Source organism: Callorhinus ursinus, unplaced genomic scaffold (genome assembly GCF_003265705.2).
Source record: "Callorhinus ursinus isolate GAN/ISIS: 27379988/994484 unplaced genomic scaffold, GSC_fseal_2.0 scaffold76, whole genome shotgun sequence".
NCBI classification, from domain to species: domain Eukaryota; kingdom Metazoa; phylum Chordata; class Mammalia; order Carnivora; family Otariidae; genus Callorhinus; species Callorhinus ursinus.
The window spans coordinates 2372715-2397858 of NW_027397138.1; the positions used below are offsets into that span (position 1 = coordinate 2372715).

At 37.2% G+C, this 25144-nt stretch overlaps 2 protein-coding genes across 7 annotated transcripts in view; one reads left to right on the forward strand and one right to left on the reverse strand.

Annotated features, from left to right (window-relative positions):
- Positions 1 to 22014, reverse strand: CUNH11orf54 (chromosome unknown C11orf54 homolog). 4 transcript variants are annotated; one of them, XM_073887139.1, is made up of 9 exons: positions 21834 to 22014; positions 17248 to 17429; positions 14790 to 14888; positions 11650 to 11723; positions 11363 to 11464; positions 10238 to 10414; positions 8906 to 9055; positions 2172 to 2288; positions 1 to 1189 (listed from the first exon to the last, which is right to left on the reverse strand). In XM_073887139.1, exons 2-9 carry the CDS (start codon positions 17300 to 17302, stop codon positions 1016 to 1018), a joined length of 948 nt encoding a protein of 315 aa, XP_073743240.1. In that variant the 5' UTR covers positions 17303 to 17429; positions 21834 to 22014; the 3' UTR covers positions 1 to 1015. The 4 variants fall into 4 exon arrangements, with proteins under 4 accessions (XP_073743240.1, XP_025749831.1, XP_025749832.1 ...); XM_025894046.2 differs by having other exon boundaries at positions 21830 to 22013; XM_025894047.2 differs by lacking the exon at positions 21834 to 22014 and adding an exon at positions 21660 to 21822.
- The window catches only part of TAF1D (TATA-box binding protein associated factor, RNA polymerase I subunit D), a 12301-nt gene continuing 9115 nt past the window's right edge, over positions 21959 to 25144 (forward strand). For all 3 annotated transcript variants that reach the window (XR_012376574.1, XR_003212530.2, XM_025894050.2), the window contains exons 1-3: positions 21959 to 22081; positions 23700 to 23853; positions 24535 to 24910. Coding sequence is in view for 1 of the 3 variants with exons in the window: in XM_025894050.2 (XP_025749835.1) it covers positions 23816 to 23853; positions 24535 to 24910 (414 nt within the window). In the remaining 2 variants the exon portion in view is untranslated. The remainder of the gene's footprint in view (positions 22082 to 23699; positions 23854 to 24534; positions 24911 to 25144) is intronic.

Consider the following 25144-nt stretch of genomic DNA (forward strand, 5'->3'; position numbering starts at 1 on the left):
TTATACTGTGAATATAAAATTTTTATTCTTTTTTTTTTTTGCTTCAAACTCGTGCTTATTTAAAAATAACATTTAGGAATTTATACTGACAGGACATGTTATAGGTAACATCCAAAGAAGACAATCAAAAAATAGTTTTTGAAGATTTAGTATGTGTTTGGTATTAAAGAGCTCCTAAATTTACACATGGTTAGCATTAGCAAGATTAAGATTAGACAGTTGATTTATGACTAATGATTATTATAGAAGAATATCGGGGAAAATTTCAATAATTACAATCAGTAAAATAGTATAATTTTTTATTTTACAAAGGACAGTGGTCATGTTTAGCAATAGCTTCACTTGTAAATTAAAGTATACTCACTTCAGTGCTGTATTTTGATGCTGTTTCTTTTCCCTTTCCTTCTGGCAAATAACCCATAAGGTACAAACTGCTTCCAACTGGCAAGCTAAACAAAGGCAGTGGCATCATGGCCTACTACCTAGTTGCCAATGTTTATGAAAGGCAAACTGCAAACTTCTGAGTATGGTTCAACGCCACCAAAAGGGGAAAAGTTGCTTCCTCTGCCCACCTTATTCCATGAAAAAAAGTATACTCTGATTTCTGAAATGGTTTTTTAATTTAGTACTAAGATTCAACAACTATCAACATTTGCAACACTTATTTTTCTAATACCCAGAAACATCCACTTAGGAATTGTGAGACTAATTTGAAAAATTTAATAATGTTATACAAATGTAAGTTATTGCCAGTAGACAGTAGGAGTAAATCACATGATTTTGTTGTTATTAAAGAATAAAAAAATAATGAAGAACATTTTCATTACATATATTTGTTTCCAAAAATCTCTAAGATAGTTCCATGAAATAAAAGAGTTTAAATGTCAACATACCTTTCAGTTAAAGGCCAAAAAATGGGATTTAAGTAGTGAGATTATTTCTATTGGATTTTATAGTAGTATCAATTAATGCATTAATTAATTAGCTTTAGTTAATTATTTCTGTTTCACTTGATTTAATCTCGCCCAAATGAATGGGTCTCTTTTGGTTGATCGATGCGATACAGAAACTCCGCAGGCAGGAAGTATCCAAGATATTCCACTGTGTCTGGGGTAGTATCATAATGGTAGTGTCCACCTTCTCCATGATGACTAAAACAATGAGTGTGCTCCAATCTCAAATCAAACCCCTAGGACAACAGACAAGCTATCTGTCAGTATTCAAATTATTTTGGATAGGATTTGTTTAAGGGGGAGGGAGACCTTTTTATTAATGTTACAATAGTTTTTATTTTTTTAAGTAAAATATTCACTTAATTCAAAATTCAAAGGGTGAAAAAGGATATATTCATTAAAATGTCTTTCTATCTCCTGCCTTTACTACTTCCTCCTTTTCCTTGCAGGCAACCAGTGTAAGCAGTTTTTTTATATATCCTTCCAGGAATATATACTTTTGTAATTTTTACTCAAATGGTAACACCCTGTACATACTGTGCTGAATACTACTTTTCTTCATTTAACAGTAGGCTTGAGATCTTAGTATATCAGATTATAGAAGAGCTTCCTCTTTCTTTTACATCTACATGGCATTCTATTGTACTTACATACCACTTCCCAACTGACATTTAGATTATTTCCAATTCTATTACAGTAATGCTTTCATGACTAACCTTTTAACTAATAATTTCACATACTTTTGAATATATTTGAGGATAAATTCCTAGACATGTATGTAATCATTAGATCAAAAAAATATGACTAGTCAGTATTCTGGTAGATACTTTCTTTGAATTGGTCTATATTATATCTTTTTCTACTGTATAATATTAGACTATAATGATAGTATAATGAGCAACAAATAAGATAGGATACCTGAATCTTGGTCTTGATTCTACTATTTAATAATATGACTTTGGGTGTTATTTAAAATACCTATGCCTTAAAAAAATAATAATAAAATAAAATAAGACACCTGTGCCTCAAAAGTAAAACCTGCCCAGCCTAACACATAGGGGTGGTTAGCCACCTGCTCCCTTATCTTTCATGATAATTCTGGAGACTATCCTAGTTCTTAAATAACAACACAAAAGTGCCCAATTTCAAAAGAATATCCTAAAAACTAAGCATTATCACTGTATGACACTGCAATATAGAAGACAGACATAAACTTACTGGGTCTCTGGAGACAAAAACTGGCAGACAAACCAAAGGAGCTTTCATCTCATAAAAGCGCAACCATTTGTTCACCTCTTCATCAGAGTTCAATGGGCAGGAAGAAAATTCTGTGGGCTACAATAAAATATCATTCTAAATATACAGATTATTGAGAATTAAACTTTTAAAATTATATATAACTTCATTAAGTTAAAAATTTAAGCCTTCTTATACATTTAATTATTTTTAGAATCAAAACAAATTACATACCCTAGTTTTCAAAAGGATCACCAATCAAGTGTATAAGCTAAAATGTATGAATGAATGAATGAAGGAATGAATCTATTACTATCTTTTTATTTTTCATAGCCTCTCAGTTTTCCTGGAAATATATCCTCATCCTAATTTTAAATCTCATTACTGCTACTGGTAGATGGGTTGGGGGAGGGGGAAGCAAGGCATTAGAAATTGGTAGGAGCATCAAAAAAAATAAAATACTAAGGAATAAACTTAATCAAGGAGGCAAAAAACTTGTACTAAAAGCACTGCTGAAAGAAATTTAAAGACACTCCAATAGGGGCACCTGGGTAGCTCAGTCTTTTGGGTGACCAACTGGATTTCGGCTCAGATCATGATCTCAGAGTCTGGAAATCAAGTCCTTATTCAAGCCCCATCTGCAGCCCCCCATCGACCCCTTGAGCCCTCTTCCCCTGTGGAACCCCACTATGAGGGTGGCAAGGAGTGCCACAAGGAGCCTGAGGGCACAGCAGGGAGTCTGCTTCTCTCCCTCTCCCTTCCCCCTCCCCACACTCGTATATGTGCACACACGTGCGCTCTCTAAAATCTTTTTAAAAAAATAGGATAAAAAGATTCCAATAAATGAAAAAATATCCTGTGTTAATGAATTGAACTTAATATTGTCAAGATGTTAATACTACCAAAAGTGATCTAAAGATTCAATGCCATCCTTATCAAAATCCCAAAGAAGTGTTTTGCAGAAATAGAGAAGAATCCATCGTAAAATTCATATGGAATCACAAGAGACCCTGAAGAGTCAAACCAATCTTGAGAGAAAAAAGAAAGTTGGAAGTCTAATACTTCCTGATATCAAACTTATTACAAGTAATCAAAACAGTGACAATGGCATAAAGATCAGTGGAATAGAATAGAGATCCCAGAAATAAACCCTTGCATATACAGCAAATAATTTTCAGTAAGGATATCAAGACCATTCAATGGAAAAAGGATAGTCTTCAAAAAATGGTGCTGGGAAAACTGGATATTGATGTGCAAAAGAATGAAACTGGACCCTTAATTTATATGTATACAAAAATTAACTCAAAATGGATCAAAGACCTAACGGTAAGAGCTAAAATAAAACACTTAGAAGAAAACACAGGGAAAAGTTTCATGACACTGGATTTCACCATAATTTCTTAAATTTGACATCAAAAGTACAGGCAACAAAAGGAATAATAAACAAGTGGGACCACATCAAATTAAAAATTTCTGCACTGTAAACAATCAACAAAATTAAAAGACCATTTATGGAATGGGAAAAAATATTGGCAAACCATATACCCAGTAAGGGGCTAATATCCAAAATATACAAGGAACTCATACAACTCAATAGCAAAAAAACAACCCAATTAAAAAACAAAAGAACTGAATTAGACATTTCTCCAAAGAAGACATACAAATGGCCAAAAGGTATATGAAAAAGTGCTCATATCCACTCATCATCAGGAAAATGCAAATCAAAACCATGAGATATCACACCTCACTCCTGTGAGGATAGCTATTATCAAAAAAAACAAAAACAAAAAACAAGAGATGGGGAGGATGTGGAGAAACAGGGACGCTTGTATGCTATTAGTAGGTATGTAAACTGGTACAATCATTATGGAAAATGATATGAAAGTTCCTCAAAAAATAGAACCATATGATCCAGTAATCCCACTTCTCCCACTTCTGGGTATATCTATCAGTGGATGAATGGATAAAGAAATTGTTTTTTATGTGTGTGTGTGTGTGTGTGTGTGTGTGTGCATGTATATAAAATTGTGATAAACACATATGAGGAATGTTTTTCAGGCTTAAAAAGGAAGGAAATCCCACAATTTGTGACAACAGGGATGAACTTGGAGAACAGGGTGAAATAAGCCACATGCAGACAAATATTGCATGGTATCACTTACTGGAATCTAAAGGGTCCAACTTAGAGAAAGAGACTAGAAGCATGGTTGCCAGGGGCTGGGGTGGGGAAAATGAGGTATTGCTCAAATGGTACAAAAACTTTTCAGTTCTAAGATGGGTAAGTTTTAGAGATATGATGTACATTATGGTAACTACAGGCATACCTTGGAGATATTGTGGGTTTTGTTCCAGACCACTGCAATAAAGTGAATACGCAATAGAGCAAGTCAAATGAATGTTCTGGTTTCCCAGTGTATATAAAAGTGATGTTTACACTATACTGTAGCTTTTTAAGTGTGCAGTAGCATTACGTCTAAAAAAATGTACATACCTTAATTTAAAAACACTTTATTGCTAAAAAATGCTAACAATCATCTGAGCTTTCAGCAAGTCATAAACTTATTGCTGGTAGAGGGTCTTGCCTCAGTGTTGATGGCTGCTGAGTGATCAGGGTGGTGGTTGCTGAAGGCTGGGATGGCTGTGGCAATGTCTTAAAAGAAGACGATGAAGTTTGACACATCAATTGATTCTTCCATTCACTAATGATTTCTCTGTAGCATGCGATGCTGTTCAGTAGCATTTTACCCACAGGAGAACTTTCAAAACTGGAGTCAAGCCTCTCAAACCCTATAGCTGCTTTAGCAACTAAGTTCATGTAATACTCTAAACCCTTTGTTGTCATTTCAACAATCTTCACAGTATCTTCACCAGGAGTAGATTTCACCTCAAGAAACCACTTTCTTGGCTCATCCATAAGAAGCAACTCCTCATCTGGTAAAGTTTTATCATGAGATTGCGGGAATTCAGTCACATCTTCAGTTCCACTTGTAATTCTAGTTCTCTCACTATATCTACCACATCTGAAGTGACCTCCTCCACTCAAGTCTTGAACCGCTCAAAGTCATCCATGAGGGTTGGAATCAACTCCTCCCAAACTCCTATTTATGTTGATATTTTGGCTTCTACCCTTGAATCACAAATTTTTTTTTTTAAAGATTTTATTGATTGGGGCACCTGGGTGGCTCAGTTGTTAAGTGTCTGCTGTCTGCTCAGATCATGATCTCAGGGTCCTGGGATTGAGCCCCTCATCGGGCTCCCTACTCTGCGGGAAGCCTGCTTGCTTCTCCCTCTCCCACCTCCCCTGCTTGTGTTCCCTCTCTCGCTGTGTCTCTCTCTGTCAAATAAATAAATAAAATCTTAAAAAAAAAGATTTTATTTATTTGAGAGTGTGCGCACAAGCAGGGGGAGTGGCAGGCAGAGGAAAGGGAGAAGCAGGCTCTCCGCTGAGCATGAAGCCTGATGGCTCGATCCCAGTACCTGAGATCATGACCTGAGCCAAAGGTAGATGCTTAACCAAGTGAGCCACCCAGGCACCCCTCACAAATGTTCTTAATAACATCTAGAATGGTAAATCCTTTCCAGAATGTTTTCAATCGACTTTGCCCTGAGCTGCCAGATATCTACGGCAGCTATAACCATATGAAATATATTTCCTAAATAATAAGACTTGAAAGTTGAAATTACTCCTTGATCCATGGGCTGCAGCATGGATGTTGTGTTAGCAGGCATGAAAACATTAATCTCGTGGTGTGTCTCCATCAGAGCTCTTGGGTGACCAGGTACATTGTCAATGAGCATGAAAGGAGTACTTTTTTTCTGAGCAGTGGGTTTCAACAGTGTGCTAAAAATATTCAGCAAACCATGTTGTAAACAGATGTGCTACCATCTGGCTTTGTTGTTCCATTGATGAACACAAGCAGAGTAGATTTAGCATAATTCTTAGGGGCCTACGATTTTCAGAATGGTAAATGAGCATTGGCTTCAACTTCAAGTCACCAGCTGCATTAGCCCTTAACAGGAGAGTCAGCCTGTCCTTTGGAGCTTTGAAGCCAGGCACTGACTTCTCCTCTCTAGCTATGAAAGTCCTAGATGGTTTTTCTTCCAATAGCAGGCTGTTTTGTCTACGCTGGAAATCGGTTGTTTAGTGTAGCCACCTTCAGTAATGACCTTAGCTAGGCCTCTGGATCACTTGCTGTAGCTTCTACTTCAGCACGCTCTGCTTCTCCTTCTGTTTGTATGTTACGGAGACAGCTTCTTTCCTTCAGCCTCATGAACCAACCTCTGTTAGCTTCAGACTTTTCTTCTGCAGCTTCCTCACCTCTTTCAGCCTTTTATAGGATTGCTCTGGATTAGGCTTTGGCTTAAGGGAATGTTGTGGCTGGTTTGATCTTCTATCCAGACCACTAAAACTTTAACCACAGCAGCAATATGGCTTCTTATCATTTGTGTATTCACTGGACTAACACTTCTAATTTTCCTTCAAGAACTTTTCCTTTGAATTTACAACTTTACTGTTTGGGTAAGAGGTCTAGCTTTTGGCCTTTCTTGGCTTTTGACATGCCTTCCTCACTAAGCTAAATCATTTCTAGCTTTTATTTTTTTGTTTTTATTTTTATTTTTTAAAGATTTTATTTATTTATTTGACAGAGAGAGACACAGCGAGAGAGGGAACACAAGCAGAGGGAGTGGGAGAGGGAGAAGCAGGCTTCCCGCGGAGCAGGGAGCCCGATGTGGGACTCGATCCCAGGACCCTGGGACCATGACCCGAGCCAAGGCAGACACTTAACAACTGAGCCATCCAGGCGCCCCTCACTTCTAGCTTTTAATTTAAAGTGAAAGAAGTGCAACTCTTCCTTTCACTTGAAGATTTAGAGGCCACTGTAGTGTTATTAACTGGCCTCATTTCAATATTGTTGTGTCTTAGGGAATAGGAAGGCCCAAGGAGAGGGACGGAGACAGGAGAATGGCCGGTTGGTAGAACTGTCAAAACATACCAACATACCAACTGGTTAGGTTGTCCATCTTATATGGATGTGGTTTGTGGTGCCCCAAAACAATTACAATAGTTATGTCAAAGATCACTGATCACAGATCACAATAACAAATATAATAATGAAAAAGTTTGAAATATTGCGAGAATTACCAAAATGTGATACAGAGACAGGAAGTGAGCAAATGCTGTTGGAAAATTGGTGCCAAAAGACTTGCTTGATGCAGTGTTGTCACAAACCTTCAATTTAGGAAAAATGCAGTATCTGTGGATTGCAATAATGTGAAACACAATAAAACAAAGTATGCCCGTAGTTAGTAATGAAGTATTGTATACTTGCATATTTAAAATTCCTATAATTAGGGGTGCCTGGGTGGCTCAGTCGTTAAGTATCTGCCTTCGGCTCAGGTCATGATCCCAGGGTTCTGGGATCGAGCCCCGCATCGGGCTCCCTGCTCAGCGGGGAGCCTGCTTCTCCCTCTCCCACTCCCCCTGCTTGTGTTCCCTCTCTCACTCTCTCTGTGTCAAATAAATAAATAAAATCTTAAAAAAAAATTCCTATAATTATTTGGTATTTACAAAAATATTTAGCTATAATTCTGTTTTTAATAATTTGGAAAATTAAGTATTTTCACAATGTTGTGTTTTTCTTTGCAAAATCAGCTGGCTTGCCATTTAAAATTATCAAGATGGGGTGCCAGGGTGGCTCAGTCAGTTAAGCATCTAACTCATGATTTCAGCTCAGGTTGTGATCTCAGGGTCGTGGGATTGAGCCCCACGTTGGGCTCTCCGCTCAGCACGGAGTCTGCTTGGGATTCTCTCTCTCCTTCTCCCTCTGCCCCTCCCTCTGCTCGCACACATGCGCTCTCTGTCTCTCTCTCTCTCTCTAAAATAAATAAATAAAATATTTTTAAAAATACAATAAAAAATAAAATTATCAGGATAAAAAACATTAAAACCAAACATTTTTTGATGATTTTACTGATAAAATGAAAAGGAAATTAAGTTTAATGACTTTTATACTATTCATTCATTCATTCCAAAAAAATTTTTTTAAAACCTGAATGTCCTAGGTCTTGCTTTATATATATTCCATTCTTAATGTCTTACAAACTTGTACAATTAGCCCATAAGATTATAATTCTCATAATGAGTCCTTTCCCCAAAACAACCATCTTTTTTTTTGAGAATGAGAGAGAGGGAGAGAGAGGGAGGGATGCTGAGGGGCACAGGGAGAGGGAGAAAGAGAATCCCAAGCAGGCTCCATGCCCAGCATGGAGCCCGATGCTGGGCTCAATCTCACAACTTGAGATCATGACCTGAGCTGATAAGAAGAGTTGGATGCTCAACTGACTGAGCCACCAGGCACCCCACCACAACCATCTTAATAGCAAAATCTATGTATGGAGTTTGGGATTCTGGCAATAAAAATGATATTCCATGTCTAAGGCTTATACTCACATCTCTCTAGATCTTAAAAACAAACACAATGAAAAGAAAGTTCTAATTTATTAACATGAAAAAGGACCCTACTTAAGATATTTTCTCACAGTGTGATTTAAAGCATTGTTTGTCATTTAAGTTTTAAAGTAATACAATCATAGTAAAAGTATTCAGGTGTCTCTAAGGGTAGAATTCTCGATGTATATTAAAAAATCCTAAGATCTTCAGTATGTGCACATACATACCCACATACACATGCACGCACATACACGAAGGCCCTTACCATTATGTGAGTCTTCACTTTTCCCTTCTGAATTATGAAAGTGCCTCCCATCCCTACAGGTTTATCTCCGTAATGTTTTTCAAGAGTCTGTCTCATACAAGTCACAAAGTTAAGTTTTCCAGTTCTTCTTTTGGCTTTCACCTCAATTACCTAGAGAGAACATAAATATGCATACCATTGTTCTAAGCTGCAAAATTCTATGTGACTAACTTTCAAAGTGAAACACATAATCTAATGCCATCAAGCAAATTATTTGCTTAGAAGACCCACAGAGGAGTTGAGTGAGATGTCTCAATCCTGTCTTGATCAATGATATATATTTTATATATATGATAAGTTGTCATTTACTCTAATAAGTCTTATTCATGCTCTCTTAGAGTTACAGTGAAGTCCTCCACTGAGCTCTAGAGATTCTTATCTTTGTATATTAAAGTGGTTAAAAGTTGAGAATTCCTGGCTTAAAGGGGTTAACCTCTGGTAATTCAGATGGGAAGAGAAAGTGATTACATTTTTTCCTTTCCCTTAAAATTCTGGACTTGTATTACTTCCATTTAATCAGGTCTTTTTTTTTTTTTTTTTAAAGTAGGCTCCACACCCAGCACGGAGCCCATCGCAAGGCTTGAACACACAACCCTGAGATCAAGACCTGAGCTGAGATCAAGAATCAGATGCTTAACCAACTGAGCCATCCATGGACTCCTTAATCAAGTCTTTTTAATTCACTACCTTGTTTCCAAAGTAGCTAAAGTAGCTACCTCTATTTAAAAATCTGAGAGTTCTCACAACTGCTAACACTGTAATCATCTTTTTGTGTTCTAAGAGGAAGTAAATATGAAGTGAAGAATTAATTCTCCTTCCCTCCTCCTTTCTATAACATTTTACTACCACCATTTCTGTCTAGGTCAACCAACATCTGATCCGTCAGGAATGGATTACTTATAGACTAACTACAGGTAGGCACTATCTATTTATTTCAACTGAATGGCTCATGTATTTAACTCACTCCCCACATGAATATTCTGTTACCTTTTATTCCTCAGAATAAAAGATTTATTTATATAAAATCAATTTTAATTTATTCCTCAGAATAAATTCCTTACTATTTTTTTTTTCTTGCTTACTAAGTATTCTAACCTCAGTTTTAAATAAGACTTTCTCTTTGCCTATAGTACCATAGTAATCTTTCATAACTGGGTTATTTAAAGAAATTTGACTTAGCTAGTTTTGACTTTTCTTAAGAAAACTGTATTTGTGGCAATAAAAGTCCAACTTTTTAGCTATCTGAGAACTTTTGGAGAATACTGTGTTTTTGTGAACAAAAAAAAAAATCACCTTTCCAGAGTGACCCTCACTGGCAAAAAGATTAGCCAGTAATGCACACCCAAAATCATGATGTTTCTCACTGTATTTCTCTAGTAGGCACCCTCCATCTGCAGGGTTAACACGGGCAAAGTAACTTCCATTCACTGGAGGTTTGTGTTCACTTTCTGTTTGTATAACTGGCATAAACTGAAAAGAAAAGTAAATAAGAAAAGTAAATTAGTCAACCCTGGCGTCAATATGCAAAGAGAATATTAGAGTAACATAACAAAATATCTTATCCTTGACTTAAGATATTTTATTTTCAGGACCTAGTAAGAAAACATGAAGTATGAAATATTTAATTTGTGATTCAAAATGTTAAAGATTTACAAACATCAAAAAATTGAAAAAATATTTTATAAAATGTTTACAGTATTTCTTACAGTGTTTCTGTAACATTGTAAATTGGGCTTTAAAATGTCTGACTTTAGATTTTAAACTTTTTTTTCTATATTGAACACTAGGTAAATTATATTAATCTTTCTACAAAAGAACTTGCAAGACTATTGACTAATGGTCACATCTGAAGAGGTGAGGGGATGGGCAGTCTGAAGAGGTCCTTCACTCTTCTATTTAAGAGACGTGAAGAAACAGTGATGTTTTTATGTTGTAAATACACTAACATACACAGTAATAGTACCTTTTGTAAATAATCACCATACCACAGGGGTAGGTCCTCACTATTTAGTCTGAAAGAGGGAATTAATGAAATCATTAATTATTCCATTCATCTTCTGATCAAAAGCTGTTCTCATATCAAAAGGAAAGATTTATAGTGAAGCTAGGAATTCTCTGATGTGTAATGATTAAAATCTTTCACAATCCATGGTCTCAGCAGACCACATTAGGACTTCAGACTCATCTAACACTGAGTGTATACCCTAAGAAAATCTGAAATTCCAGGTCAGTGCTCCATTATAGTTAGAGCATATGCTATAGTCCAAACCTATATCAAACAATATCAAATCTGTAAAGAAAGATGACATTGCTTATTTATAATTCATTCAAAAAGCATAATTTCTGATAGGGCAATAAAAGAAAAAAGGTAAACCAAATGTCAAATCAATAAAATAAAATAATTATATGTATGCTGACCTCACAATTGAACCCAAGAGTCTGAAATGGGCCTGCTCCTGCTCCAAGAATAAAAGCTCCAGGAAGCTTGATTTCTTTTGCAATCTTATTTATATCATAAACCTATGCAAGAAGAAAAAATATTATTTAAATGATTAACTCATACAAATCTCTTGGTTTACTTTTTTTGACTGAGTCTATTAACACTTCCTTGCCACATTGGTCAATGGATCTTCTAATAATAAAAAGAGGATCAACCCAATTTCTTATAATCTTTATGTGAATGTAAAAAGTAAAAGTACACTTACTTTTTCTTTTTTTACAAAAGGCAATAAGTAAGGCACACCTCCTACTTCTGCAATTCTAGTTTTCCCACAGATGCCTAAAAAAAAAAGTCATCTTAAAAATAGGCAAACATCTAACTTAAGTATAACATGCCAGAAGGCACTAATTTAATTTATTAAGAGTATATAACTTTTCCATTCTCACAGTTTTACAAGTAGCAGGGGTTGGAAGATGAAAGTAACTCTGATCCCTATCCTATTCTAACTACTTGTGTTTCTAATATTGTCAGAACTAAGCATGACTTGATATAGTTGGTAGCATAAAGGCAACAGAAAGTTGGTAATAGAGCAAGGCTAGAATTGAAGCCAAAGTTTGGATTGGATGAGATTTCCAGAATTAGTCTGTAATGACCTATTCCTTTAAAAATCTGTGCTTTTGGTGGGGGGAGTTGGCTAAAATTGTATTTTTTTTTTAAGATTTTACTTATTTATTTATTTGACAGAGAGAGACACAGAGAGAGAGGAACACAAGCAGGGGGAGTGGGAGAGGGAGAAGCAGGCCTCCCAAGGAACAGGGCGCCCGACGTGGGGCTCGATCCCAGCACCCTGGGATCATGACCTGAGCCGAAGGCAGACGCTTAACGACTGAGCCACCCAGGCACCCCTAAAATTGTATTTTAATATAGAATATTTTGCTGTTTGAGTTATTAATTATTTCAGAAATCCATACTGGGAAATCAAAGTTGTTTATTCCCAAGGTTGTTTATAGAAATGCAAGTAATTAGAGATAACTTCAGATGCTGGGAACTTTCTACTTACATTTTTAATTAACATCATAGGTACAGCTAGACACAATTTGGGAAAGGTACATTCTTTTTTTTTTTGAAATGTAGAGTGGAAATTAATTACCTTTTGTTTGAGAAAAAGTGGTCTTGTCAGTTTCATACTAACATTATTACAAAGTAAAGTAGATAAAATTGCTCTATTCAGTTATGCAGAGGGTAGATGTGCAAAATTTTTATAGATCCCATTTATAATTAGGGATTTTAGAAATGTTTTCTATGGGATCAGCAGAAATTACTCATGGATAAGAATCCTTCTCATAAGTGATAGTAATGTTGAAGTTGTCTTTTTGGCTTTGGGGTTTTACTTTTCTTTTTTTATTTTAAGTAGGCTCCACCCCCAACATGGGGCTTGAACTCAGGACCCTGAGATCAAGAGTCACATGTTCTACCAACTGAGCTGGCCAGGCACCACTGGTAATGTTGAAGTTGAAAGAAACCATTGGGGGACGATTTTAAATAGTCTAGGAAAAAGACAAGTAATGAGCTAAAAATGGTTAACTGTAAAGATGGAGAAGAGGAAATTAAGAAAAAGAACAAGGGAGGATAAGCAACTATGGTGAAGGAATGAGCTAAATTTTAGACACGCTGACCTCAAGTTGTCCTTAGCATATATAGGCAGAGATGTCCTGTGGACAGCTGGAATTACTGATCCATAGCTAAGAAAAAGAGAGATGAAGGTGAGATGTGCAGATTTCAAGTTCTTGTATCCAAGCAGTAATTTAAAACCACAGGAGTGGATGGAAAAATGCAGAAAGATTGTATAGAAGAAGAGGCTGAGGAAAGAATTCTAGAAAATGTCAGGATTTAAGAGCCTGCCAGAAAGAGAAATGAGCTAGGAAAAATAAGGAAGAAAGAACACGGGATTAGGAAAGATACCAAGGAAGAAGAGGCAAAAGAACCAAGGAGAGGGGAAGGAAAATGTCAGGCATCAATGGCTGGGTACTATGAAATATGTGAGAGATCAGAAAATACTAGTAAACATACCAAAGTCACTGGTGACTTCAGCAAGACCAGTTCATGTAGAAAGTACCTAACTACATTTATGAAAGATCATTCATATATAAACATACATATCTAGGCTCCTTAGTGTTGCACTTTAAAGGCTTACAAATTATTGACTAGAAAATTCTTTGGATGACAGAATTAAGATTAACCATTTTTTCTTTTCCTTGTATTCTTCTGTGTTTTCTGATTTTTTAATTTTATTTCAACTAATTAATTACTTATTTAGTGGGGAGAATAGATTACTTTTATAATTGGAAGAACCATGGCTATAAAAAAGTATAATGCTAAATGCTTTCAAGGTACAACGAGAAATTGCCATCTGGTACACAAAACTTCTAGAATTTACAGGTATACTTAAAATCAAAGATTTTAAACTGGAAAGACCAAAAGGAACATGAAAGTCAAATCTCTCCATTTTAATATATTTGAGGGCCAAATACATTAGTTGGCTTACCTAGGGTAATGAAATCTATACGTGGCAGAGAAAGCAGCAGAGTCCAGGATTTCTGTGTAAAACTACTTTTTAACAAAGATGTCAGTTACATAATCAAAGAGGAAGTGAGAGTGAGTGTTTATCTCAAATTGCTCATCACAGTAGGGTATAATGGGAGAAGGTCAGACTTTTGAAACAGATACACCTGGATTTGAATCCTGCTTATGATTACCTCTGAGCTTAGCCTCTCTGAGCTTCGGGTTTCTCATCTATAGACTGAGGCTAGTACTTACCTTGCAGTATTACTGTAAAAATTAAAACATCAAATATAGGTGTTTATCATACAAATTATATTTACTCAATCAGTATTAACTTCCCTTCTTACAACATTGGCTGGATGATCACTTGGCAAATAAGTATTTCACAGATGATTCAAATACAAGGCTTTTAAGATCCCTTCTGGTCTTGAATAAATAAATAACATAAAATTTTATGTTTCCGTAACAGTCACTTCAATGAGCTAAATTTTGACACGCTGACCTCAAGTTGTCTTTAGCATATATAGGTGGAGATGTCCTGTGGACAGCTGGAATTTGTTAGTTAAAAACAAAACTCTCATGTGATATCAAGGATTCTAGGCTACTGAATATCTATTATGTGATCTGTGATAATAACAAAAGTGCATAAAACAATATTTTCCCAGAAGGGTATAAAGTGAAATTTGCTCAAAATAAGGAAACAGCACAGAAATTCAGCATGATTTAGTCTACAATTTGGGACAATATCCTTTATTTGTAGATAATTTAAGATGGTCCTTCATAATAATTCTCATTTCAGAAAAAGATTAGGACTGAAAAAAGTGAATTGCAAAAATTGTTTACCTTTCACAGGAAAGGTGAACGGCTCCTTAGTCAAATCAGGGCAATCAACCAAAGAGACCTGGACATCAGCAAAGTTATCCTTTAGCCCCTTCTGCAGAACTGACAAAGACAAGGAAAAAAAGTTCGTTAACATTAGGTAAAAATTTGCCACCATATATCAAATCTTCCCTCAACATTTTGGATATAATGCTTCCAATCTAAACTTGTATTATTAAAAGTTGGGGGAAGGAGTGCACCTGGCTGGCTCAGTAGGTAGAGCAAGTGACTCTTGATCTTGGTTCAAGCCCCAGGCTGGATGTAGAGCTTGCTTAAAAAATAAGGGGGGGATGAAATGGTCTTCCTAATGAATATAATTAGACATTAGACACACAATCACATGTGTAATATCAAGTACCCCCATAAAAATCACTGTAAATCTGTAGAGATTTAAACCATTGAAGATAAACACTGCACTAAGGTGAGGACTACCTACCTTTTGGGGAGAGAATTCCAAAGACCTATTGAAATGTATATATTTAAATGGTTAGAAAGTAAGCAATTACATGCAATAATTTCATTGACACTTGAAGAGAAAATGTTGAGCAAAAGGAGTAAGACACAAAAGAGTATATGTAACTTCACTTATATACTTCAAAATCAGGTAATTAATCTAAGGTGACAGAAGTCAGAACAGTGTTACCTCTTGGGGTAGAGATATTGACTGGAAAAGCAAATAAAGGGGTCTTCTGGGAGGCTGGAAATATTTTATATCTCAATCTGGATGGTAGTGACATAATAAATCTAGGAGCAATGTACTTCTTTTTTTCTTTTTTGTTAGAGATGGGGAGAGGGAGAGGGAGAGAGAGAATCTTAAGCAGGCTCCACGTCCAGTGCAGAGCGCAACATAGGATTTGATTTCATGACTCTGAGATCATGACCCTGAGATCATGACCTGAGCCGAAATTAAGAGTTGGATGCTTAACCAACTGAGCCATCCAGGTATCCCAGGAGGAATGTACTTCTAAGGGTGATAAGTTTCCATAAAAGTTTTTCTGGGAGTAGTCAGCCATTAGTTTAGGTTTTATAGAATCAGATTCTCCAAAACATGAAGTCGTCTTAAATCTAGCCATGTATACATTCCACACCAGATCTTTTAGCTATATGAAAACAGAAATCAAGTTGCCTGGAAAATTCCCCTCCCTAAACTAACAACTGCAGACTTATAAATAGAAAAAGATTTCAGCATGTAGAAATATAGTAAAATCTATTTTTTATCAATTACAAAGAGACCGAATTCTTGCTCTAGGATTTTCTGTAAAACTGAAAATAAATTTTAAGGCAAAAAACTCAGATTCCATTTCTATTTTGTACTGAATATAATCTGTACATATAGAAAGAACATAAAATACACAAGCCACAACAAAGCAAAACCCAAGTACACTTCTTGACTTCAACCTTATCAGGAAGACAGACAAACTATCAGGATGGGTGCACTTTGAAAAGGGTGGTTTTATAGGTACTATCAGAACCTGAAGGTTGTCAAATAAATGGTAGCTTTCTGACAGGCTAGTTTTGGGTTAGTACTATTCCTGGCTTCATTTCATATTCCTATTTTTATTTTCTTTTTCTTATCTATCACCCCTCCTAATTAATCCTGTGAAGCTGCCTTAAATTCTTGTTCGAACACGGGGAAATGCATAAAAATATATGCAGACAGAGAAATCTAAGCAAGTTCATCGGCAGTCTATCGTATCAGGAGAAGGGGAAGGAGTAGTAATGTTAGGAACATGATTAATATACCACAGTAGGTTATATATTTAAAGAATATTGTAACTGGTAAAAAGTTAAAATTGTGTGACTTTGTGGGCATCACACATACTTAAATCTTGGGTTACTATATTTGTTTTCACTCTGTAAAGTTGGTATCTTAACAAGAATCTTCAAATGGTGAGTTTAGTTTTTTTAGGGGGGCATAATTTTGGACTCTCTCAATAAAAATAATACGAAGGCTCCTGTGTGGCTCTGACGGTTGGGCATCTGACTCTTGGTTTTGGCTCAGGTCAGGATCTCATGGGTCACAGGATGGAGCCTGAGGCTCAGTGCCACTTAGGGCAGAGTCGGCTTGGGATTCTTTCCCTCTCCCTCTCCATCTGCCCCTCCACCTGCTCGCACATACATGCTCTCTCTCTCTCTGAAATAAATAAATCTTTTTAAAAAAGTACAAAGAGATATCAAAAAGGAAAATGAGAGGGAGAAGCAGACTCCCTGCTGAGCAGGGAGCCCAATGTGGGGATCCATCCTGGGATCATGACCTGAGCCAAAGGCAGACACTTAACTGACTGAGCCACTCAGGAGCCCCAGGAAAATAAGTTCTGCAATCGAAATACTATTGCATAAATCATATCTTAGAATATTTTTGTTTTTAAATTTTTTTTCCTTCGAATAATTAAAAAAAACTCAAAGTTATTATTGTATTTACCTCCAACAAGCTCCTCAAGACTTGGCACATGAAAAGAATACTCAGCACAACCCATTTCTTTCTTCTTTAGGTATCAGGATATACACACAAAACTATGGTAGGCTAATGACCACAAGAATTTGCTTATGGTAGGCTAATGATCACAAGAGTTCACCATGCACCATGCATGAACAGCTGTTGCTCTGGAAAGGAACACAAGAGTTCAGTTATATAAAAAGGGCAGAAGGGCATTTATGTTTCTTTCCTCACAGAAGGGCAACCACAGTTTCCAGTATTTAACATTGCAAGTGAGAAATGCCCAAGTAATCTTTTTTTAATACTGATACATTAAAGTCAACACTTAAAATAGATAAAAGGAAATGCCAAACTAAGGAGGCACATGACTCATTTTCTTTAGTCATATATGTGGATCGAACATGCAGTTTTCTTTTTTTTTTTTTTTTTTACCTTTTTAATTTATTTATTCATGAGAGACAGAGAGAGAGAGAGGCAGAGGGAGAAGCAGGCTCCCAAGGAGCCGGGAGCCCGGTGCGGGACTCTATCCCAGGACTCTGGGATCACGACCTGAGGTGAAGGCGGACGCTTAACCGTCTGAGCCACCCAGGCACCCGAACATGTAGTTTTCTAATGGTTGGTCTAAGGAACATAGGTCCTGAAGCAAAAGGTAGCTTTTAAGGTTTATAAGTAACTATTTAAATGGTTGTAGATAACAGTATAGGACGCTCAAGTAATTCATAGATAATTTGTGTTTTCTATTCTGTATTTGACATTTAGGCTAAAACTTAAACAAGTTTCTTAGGCTAACACTTTTATAAAAAAAAATTTAAATTACTAAGAGAAATGCAAACTTCTACAAATGAGTAGCTATTGAAATTCAAATTATTACTTTTACTTACAAGTAAATAAAAATACTTTCTTGGTAAGCAGCTTTAATGTTCAATTATTCTGATAACCTAACCAATTATAGTTTGATGTTTTAAAAATATATGCTAAGCATATTCTACAATAAGTAGGCATTTATACATAGAGATTAGTATCTTACCTTAAGTGTTCAGGTGATAAGGTGCGCAAGCAGAGCAAAGTAAATCAAATGAAGAAAAAAAAAGCAAAAATAATGTGAGGTGGGCAGGGAATCCCACTCTCAGCCAGTTGCAACAAAGAATGCAAGCAAAACTCTTTTAAGAGTGTTTCTAAGAGCACTATTCAGATTCTCATTAAAACTGTTAATGGAACACCTCATTAATTATTAATCTCAATAGTCTTGATACAAGCTTACTTGGTAAGTGAAAGGTGGTCTTTCAATATCACTTGGAAAATCTCCCCACCCCCACTTTTTTTTTTTAATTTTCCAAAGATTCACAGGTTCCTTAGAAACTAGGTTTCTGGTTTTTTGTTTTGTTTTAAGATCTTATTTACTTATTTGTCAGAGGGAGAAGCAGGCTCCCCACTGCGCCAGGAGCCTGATGCGGGACTCGATACCAGGACCCTGGGATCATGACCTGAGCTGGAGGCAGACGCTTAACCAACTGAGCCACCAGGCATTCCTGGGTTTCTGGTTTTGATGATAATTTCAAACAACATATCCTCCACAAACATGCTAATCTCATACATTTAGGACTTAACATTTACATAAGTACTTCATCAAATACCAAATTTTATTATTCTTTAATTACATAATATGCATAATCAGTCTCCCAAATAAAATACCAACTGTTGATAATGGGCCCCAAGTCCTATATAATCATATTTCAATGATCTCAAGCATATCTTTCAGTTGAACAATCTGTAATTGTTCAAGAATGAAACATTTTAACTTTTTTTGAAATTAATTTCAGATGGACAGAGAATACATATAAATACTCCTGTATACTCTTCATCTAGATTTTCTAAATGTTAACATCTTATATTTTCTTTATCAGAAAGTACTAATTAAGAACATGTCAAAATCTGCTCAATACTGTATTTATTTATAATGAGGAAAATAAAGCATTCTAGATATTTCTGTTTATAGTAGGAATAATAAAGACAAGTTTAAATTCAAACACAATCCTAATTTTATACCCTTTGCTATCTTTAAAAGGTCAGCTTTTTTTTGTTTGTTTTCTTTCCCCACCAAAATAAAAACAAAGTCCAGCCCCGGGAGGCTACAGTTGAATAACTGGTTTGGAAATGTAAACTTTGGGCAAGCCAACAGCCCAGAAGGCAGTGTGGTAATGTGTGTATAAATGTGTTTATGTGGGAGGGAGGAGGGAAGGTTGAAGCTGCATTGATGAGAGAAGGGGGTTAGAAAGGTTCTAATGTAAACTCAAGTGTGGCTCTAGGAAGACAGCTTTAGGCCAGAAGGAGGCACATGATATTTACCCTCCAGATTCCATCGCTGGGAGTCAGTGGCCCAGAAGGAGGGTCTAAAGAAGGGAAGAGTATAAAGGGGAGGCAGCTGGATTAAGTAGAGCCGCAGAGACAACGCCTGACAGGGTAGGCCAACTGTAGCAACCAAGCTGATAACCATTTATTGACAGCCTGCTGTATAACAGGTACCATGTTAGGTACTTTACATTCTCTCAGAACCTCTCACACCAAATAGATATTATAATTCTCATTTTACAAAAGAGGAATAGGCCAGAGAGAATATATTATTTACTCGAGATCACTCAGCTATTAAAGTGGCAGAAATAATTCAAAACCAAATGCAGCCCTCTGTAATGCCAGAACACCTCATATTATACCATGTGGGTTAACTTGTGATGGAATGACACATTTCAGCTCCTAGAAGGAAGAATTTGTACAGAGCCATCTTATAGCACTCAGAGTTATCATCTGTTTGTTTTGTTTCTTTCACCTAGGCTGTGATCTCTTTGAAGATAGGACTGTAGTTCTGTCTTCCAAGTGCCTTCCTAGTGGGCACCAGTTCAGCCTTAATTATTTATTGAGTATTTACAGTGTATCAGACTCATAAGGCTCTGGGATAGGGCTGGCCTCAAGGGTGTACAATTAGTATAATGACACAGGGCCATGTGCTCAGAATGGCATTTGGTTTAATGCTCTGTTGTCACCACCCTGAAATTCTTAACTTTATATTTGAACTTTTAAAAAAGACCGATAGGACAATGGAGCATGTGCAGGACCAGAGGCCAGAGGGGCAAAGTGCATTTCCACCACTATTCCTTGCTACCTCATTCACATAAAGCATTTGTAAAACCCCATGGGCACAGAAATCTGGTGGACCCACCATCTGTGGAATTCTGCAAAACTCAAAAGTCCCCGGATTCTGTAGTGTTGGTAGAACGTGCATACATCAAGAAAAAAAAGAAAAAAAAATACAGGTGAGTTGGTTTTGTGCAGTCTCCATTGTTCTAGTAAGAACAAAATACATGTTTGTATGAGCTATGAAATACGAATTGTGAATTTCATCCATTCTGCATAGGAGTTAACCGTTCTTACATTTGTATTTAAAACTGGCATTGCATGCTATAAGAAGTAAAATTCATGCTAATAATTTATATTTAAAATTTTTTCTTTACTTTGACATCATATAGCAAATTTCCATTAATAATAATAGCATAATAATAATAGCATGATTAACATGCTACTCTAATTAACAATAGAAAGTTAAAACACCATGACAAGTCAAAGGAGATAATACAGAAGAAAGGAGATGGCTCATATTTTAGCACCTTTAGTGGCGCTTCCCCCTGCTTTTTGAACAAGGGACCCTGCTTTTCATTTCATACTGAGCCTCACAAATTCCATAGCCAGGCCAGCTCCCACATAGGGCAGTGAGTAAGACATGCCCTACCTGTCCTGGAGCTTCCAAGTATTTCCTAGACTGTGGAGATGCCTAGAGGATTCGACTTTTATGCCTGGAATTTTTTTCAATATTTAGAGCGAAATTGAGTAAAGAGATCAGACTACCTTCCAGGTCTGTTCAATCCTGGGATGACACTAACTATACAGGACTAGGCAGCCTTACGGTTCTATCATATGATACAAGAGGTCTGAAAGTGGAACCATCAAACCAGCTCATTGCTTTTTGTAACTCCTTTAGAGGTTAAAAAAAAAAACAAAAACCCACCAAAACTAAACTAGTTTAAACTGTTTCAACACTCAGTGGCCGTTCAGGGGACTAAGGAGTCAAAATCGTAGGAAGAAAAAAAAATCCACCGCTGGTGTCTTGGGATACGTTAACCAAGTCCTGGAGGCTGACCCTCAGTTTGGAGGGAAGGAGTGAGCTAACGAAACAAGTCCAAAAGTGGAGAGGGGAATGGGGTGTGCTATGGAGTAACACCGGCTTCCAGGACAAAGGTTACACATTTGGAGTCACGGTCAAAGCATGAGCCTGTCACAGTTTCACACAGAAGAGATTTTTGAAGGCAAAAGTAGACATGACAAAACACAGCCAGCACCACACTCACCGCCACGCACACACCCCGAAGGCTTTAGAAAAGTCGACGACCACTCAGCAAATGCGAGACACCGGAAACAGAAGAGCGGCTGAGTCCTCGCAGTTCACATCCACTCCGTTTACTTGGCCCCACAATTTGTTCTCGTCATTTGCGTAAAGGTTCTTGGCTGTTCCACGTACCTACTAGGTTAGCGAAGCCAGCACCTGAATCCTCACTTTGTCTGTCAACCCCGCCTCCTCCGCATTTGGGCGTTCAGCCACCGCCCACCGCCAATCGCCCCACCCCTCGCGGCGGTCATAACACCGCCCCGCGTCTCGCCTCCTCCCACCATTAACTTTCCTCGTGGCGTTCAATTGTTCTCGCGAGATTTCGGGCTCACTATTAGCCGGGTCGCGGGCTGGATCTTCCTTTCTTTGCGCGAGGTTGTGGAGGTAAGCAGTTGTCTGCGTGTTGGGGTGCCGAGGGTTGGAGGTTGCCAAATGCGGATGTCGGAGGCCTGGGTTGCGGGGCGCGAGTACGCCGCTGAGGCCTGTGGTGGGTCGGCGCCTTTGGTGCAAGCCGGTTGCCGATGTGGGTGGGTAGGAGGAGGGCACGACTCTCGGGCCTGGTGAGCGAGGGAGGAGCTAGCTTTTCCGGGGATCCCCGCGTTGCTCGGTTGGCTCGAGCCGCGGAAGGCAGGCCCGGAGGGTGGAGGGCTCGCGGTCGTTGGGCTGAGGGCTTCGTGGCCGGACTGTGGCCCACACCTGCGCGTTCATGGGCGTGCTGTATTGTGTCTGGATGCTTAAAATGAAGCATTACGGACAAGTACACGTCTTGTGAATTTTCGTAAGTGCGAGGTAACCATTTCTGACGCCTTGTTGCGTGAGGTGAGGTGCTCCCTGGAGGCCCTCGCCCCAAGGTCAGGCATAGTAAGTGGTTGAAGGGATTGTTAGCACTAAGTGCGCCACCTCGCCGCATGGCCTCTCGCGGAATCTTGGGATAAGTACACTTAGATAGGAATGTTTTTCTACGCGGTTTCCGGAAACTGGTTTTTAACTCCACTGTGCTGATATTTAGAAGACAGACATAACCTCCGGTATACCATCAGTGCCGTGTAACCCAGTTTTTGTTAAATTTCATTTTTGAGCAGTTATTTCATGAATAGGTTTTCGCATTTTAAAACACTACCAACAAAAAACATGAAATTACCACGAGTCCATCGGACATTTTGCAAATCTCTACCTGACCTTGATGATTTCTTGTATTTGGAATATTTTGTCATTTTATCCTAGGATTCCATTCTTCACTACTCAGTTGTTATTCTCAGGTATACTGAAGACAAAAACGGAAGAATGTTGGTATCCCTTGAAAGAGGGAGATGAGGTAGTAAAATAAGACCTCTACTTTTTTGCCCACTATTGTCAGATTTTCCAAGGAGAGAATAAAAAGACAAAGGGCACCGTTGTGTGGTCTGTTAGTCTTTCATTGAAGTTTGAGAATTCAGAACTTGTTAATTAGTACCCATAATGGCAAGGAGATAATATGCCAAGGAAGAGGTTTCACAGTGACTTTGATGAATCATAGCGTGAATGAGAAGAGGCTACAAATGGAAATCCAGGAGATTGGATTGAGGTAGTAAATCGTGAATCTTTTTCCTGATATACTGAGGCAACACTGCCTTCTGGCTTTGTATGTAAAAGTTTTTCCAAGGAGTTCCTATCTGCTCTTGAAAAATGGCTTTTTGGCCATTAATTGTATGTGAATACTTGTATGTTACATGTTTAGTAAAATTTCATTTTGTATCATGGGAAGATGTTTAATACTTCTTTGGAAATGACAATACTGTTCTGGAATCTCCACTGGATAAGATTGAGAAGACACCTGAAAAACGGAAACCGTGAATTCAGTTTCTAGATTTTAGAATTTGATTTGAAATGGATGATTCCTATATAAAAATATTAAGGGCCTTGTATATGATTTTGCCTTAATTTACGTAAAATGTGACATAATCTGACTACATCAAATTGCGTATTACTGGGATACTAGCTGTTTGTGTTGGCATTTGTTCAGAGAAACTACATCACGTTTACCGAATTGTCAGAACTCTTAAGCAAATAACAAGTGGCGAATAAAACAATTTGGAGAAGGACTTGGGAGATATGTAACTGGAATGAATTTTAACTATAATGGCATCTAATTCAGCTGTGGAAATTGAAAATGAGAGGTAAGTGCTGTTTTCTTAATCAACCACCACTAGATTTTTACTGCAAAACTGACTAGATTGGCTGATAACGTTTACTGTATTTTTTTTATTGGGTAAGCAATAAAGGTAATTTTCAATAATTAGGAAAGAAAAGGAAAACCTGTTTTACACAGGTCTTCAGTTTATGTAGTTAACAGTGGGACACATTCTTAACCCTGGGGAAACAATATTCTCTGGGCCAATTTGGTATCTCTTCCTGGCTAAATCATCCTAATCTTAAAACAGGAAAATAGACATCAGTGGGGGATCTTGCTTAAAAATCAACTTGTTGGGATAATGCACATTATAATAGAGCTGGCATGATGGAAATAATCACTGGGAAATCAAATCAGCATTTCTGTTGTAATCAAATATCTGTTTGCTAGGCTACTCTTGTTTTATTTAGAGCAAGCTCTAGCACTAAACAAGACTGCCTTTGGAAATTAAAATTCTATTATTTATCTTGGAAGGTCATGTTTTGGTAAGTGCTACGGCATCATGATATTATGGCATTACGGTCCATTTTAGGTAGTCTGAACTAAGTGGTTGGTTTAGTCCTGAGCATGTTTTCCTGTTTTTGGTCTGTGGAAGAAAAGTACCTTATGGTAATAAGCATTCAGTAATATGAAAGAGTGCAATTAATTTTTTCCCCTTTTTTTCTAGTGATAACTCTTCTGGTAGCAGCTTATTTAAAACTCAGTGTGTCCCTTACTCACCTAAACAGGGGCAAAGAAACCCTACTAGAAAGTTTGTTCATTCACCTGAAGATGTTCAGGCAAGGGATTCATCTAGTGACTCCTCTTTTGAACCAAGACCATTGACTTTAAAAGCTATTTTTGAAAGATTCAAAAAAAAGAAACGTAAAAAGAGGAAATATAAACCAACAGGAAGACCAAGGGGAAGACCAAAAGGGAGAAAAAACACTAGACGTTCCCAAATAAATAAGAAACAAGTTCAAGATAAAGGATCTGGGTTCCCATTTTTAGAATCTGAGAATGCAAGAAAACCATTACCTTGGAGAAAAATTTTAACCTTTGAGGTAAGTCATTATTTTATATGTGTGGATACGTAACAGCTAAAATGTCTGAAATGACTTGGCCACTTTTAGAATTTAGATGTGCCTGGAACATAGAATCTGCGACTTTGATAATATCCTTCTGTACTGACTTATCTGTCGCTTCAAGACCAACCCATTCTGGGTGGATTCTTCACTGGTATATTCAGTTTCAATGAATATACCCATATATGAGGTGTTTTGTCTGTTTATGTAAAA

Excerpts from the sequence above, each read along its gene's own strand:
- CUNH11orf54 (XM_073887139.1), bottom strand. The coding sequence starts at position 17,302 with ATGGGTTGTGCTGAGTATTCTTTTCATGTGCCAAGTCTTGAGGAGCTT. Across the intron at positions 14,889-17,247 it reads TCTTGAGGAGCTTGTTGGAG|TTCTGCAGAAGGGGCTAAAG; the intron begins GTAAATACAATA and ends TGTCTTTGTCAG. Across the intron at positions 10,415-11,362 it reads CTCTTGGGTTCAATTGTGAG|TTTATGCCAGTTATACAAAC; the intron begins GTCAGCATACAT and ends TTTTCTTTTCAG.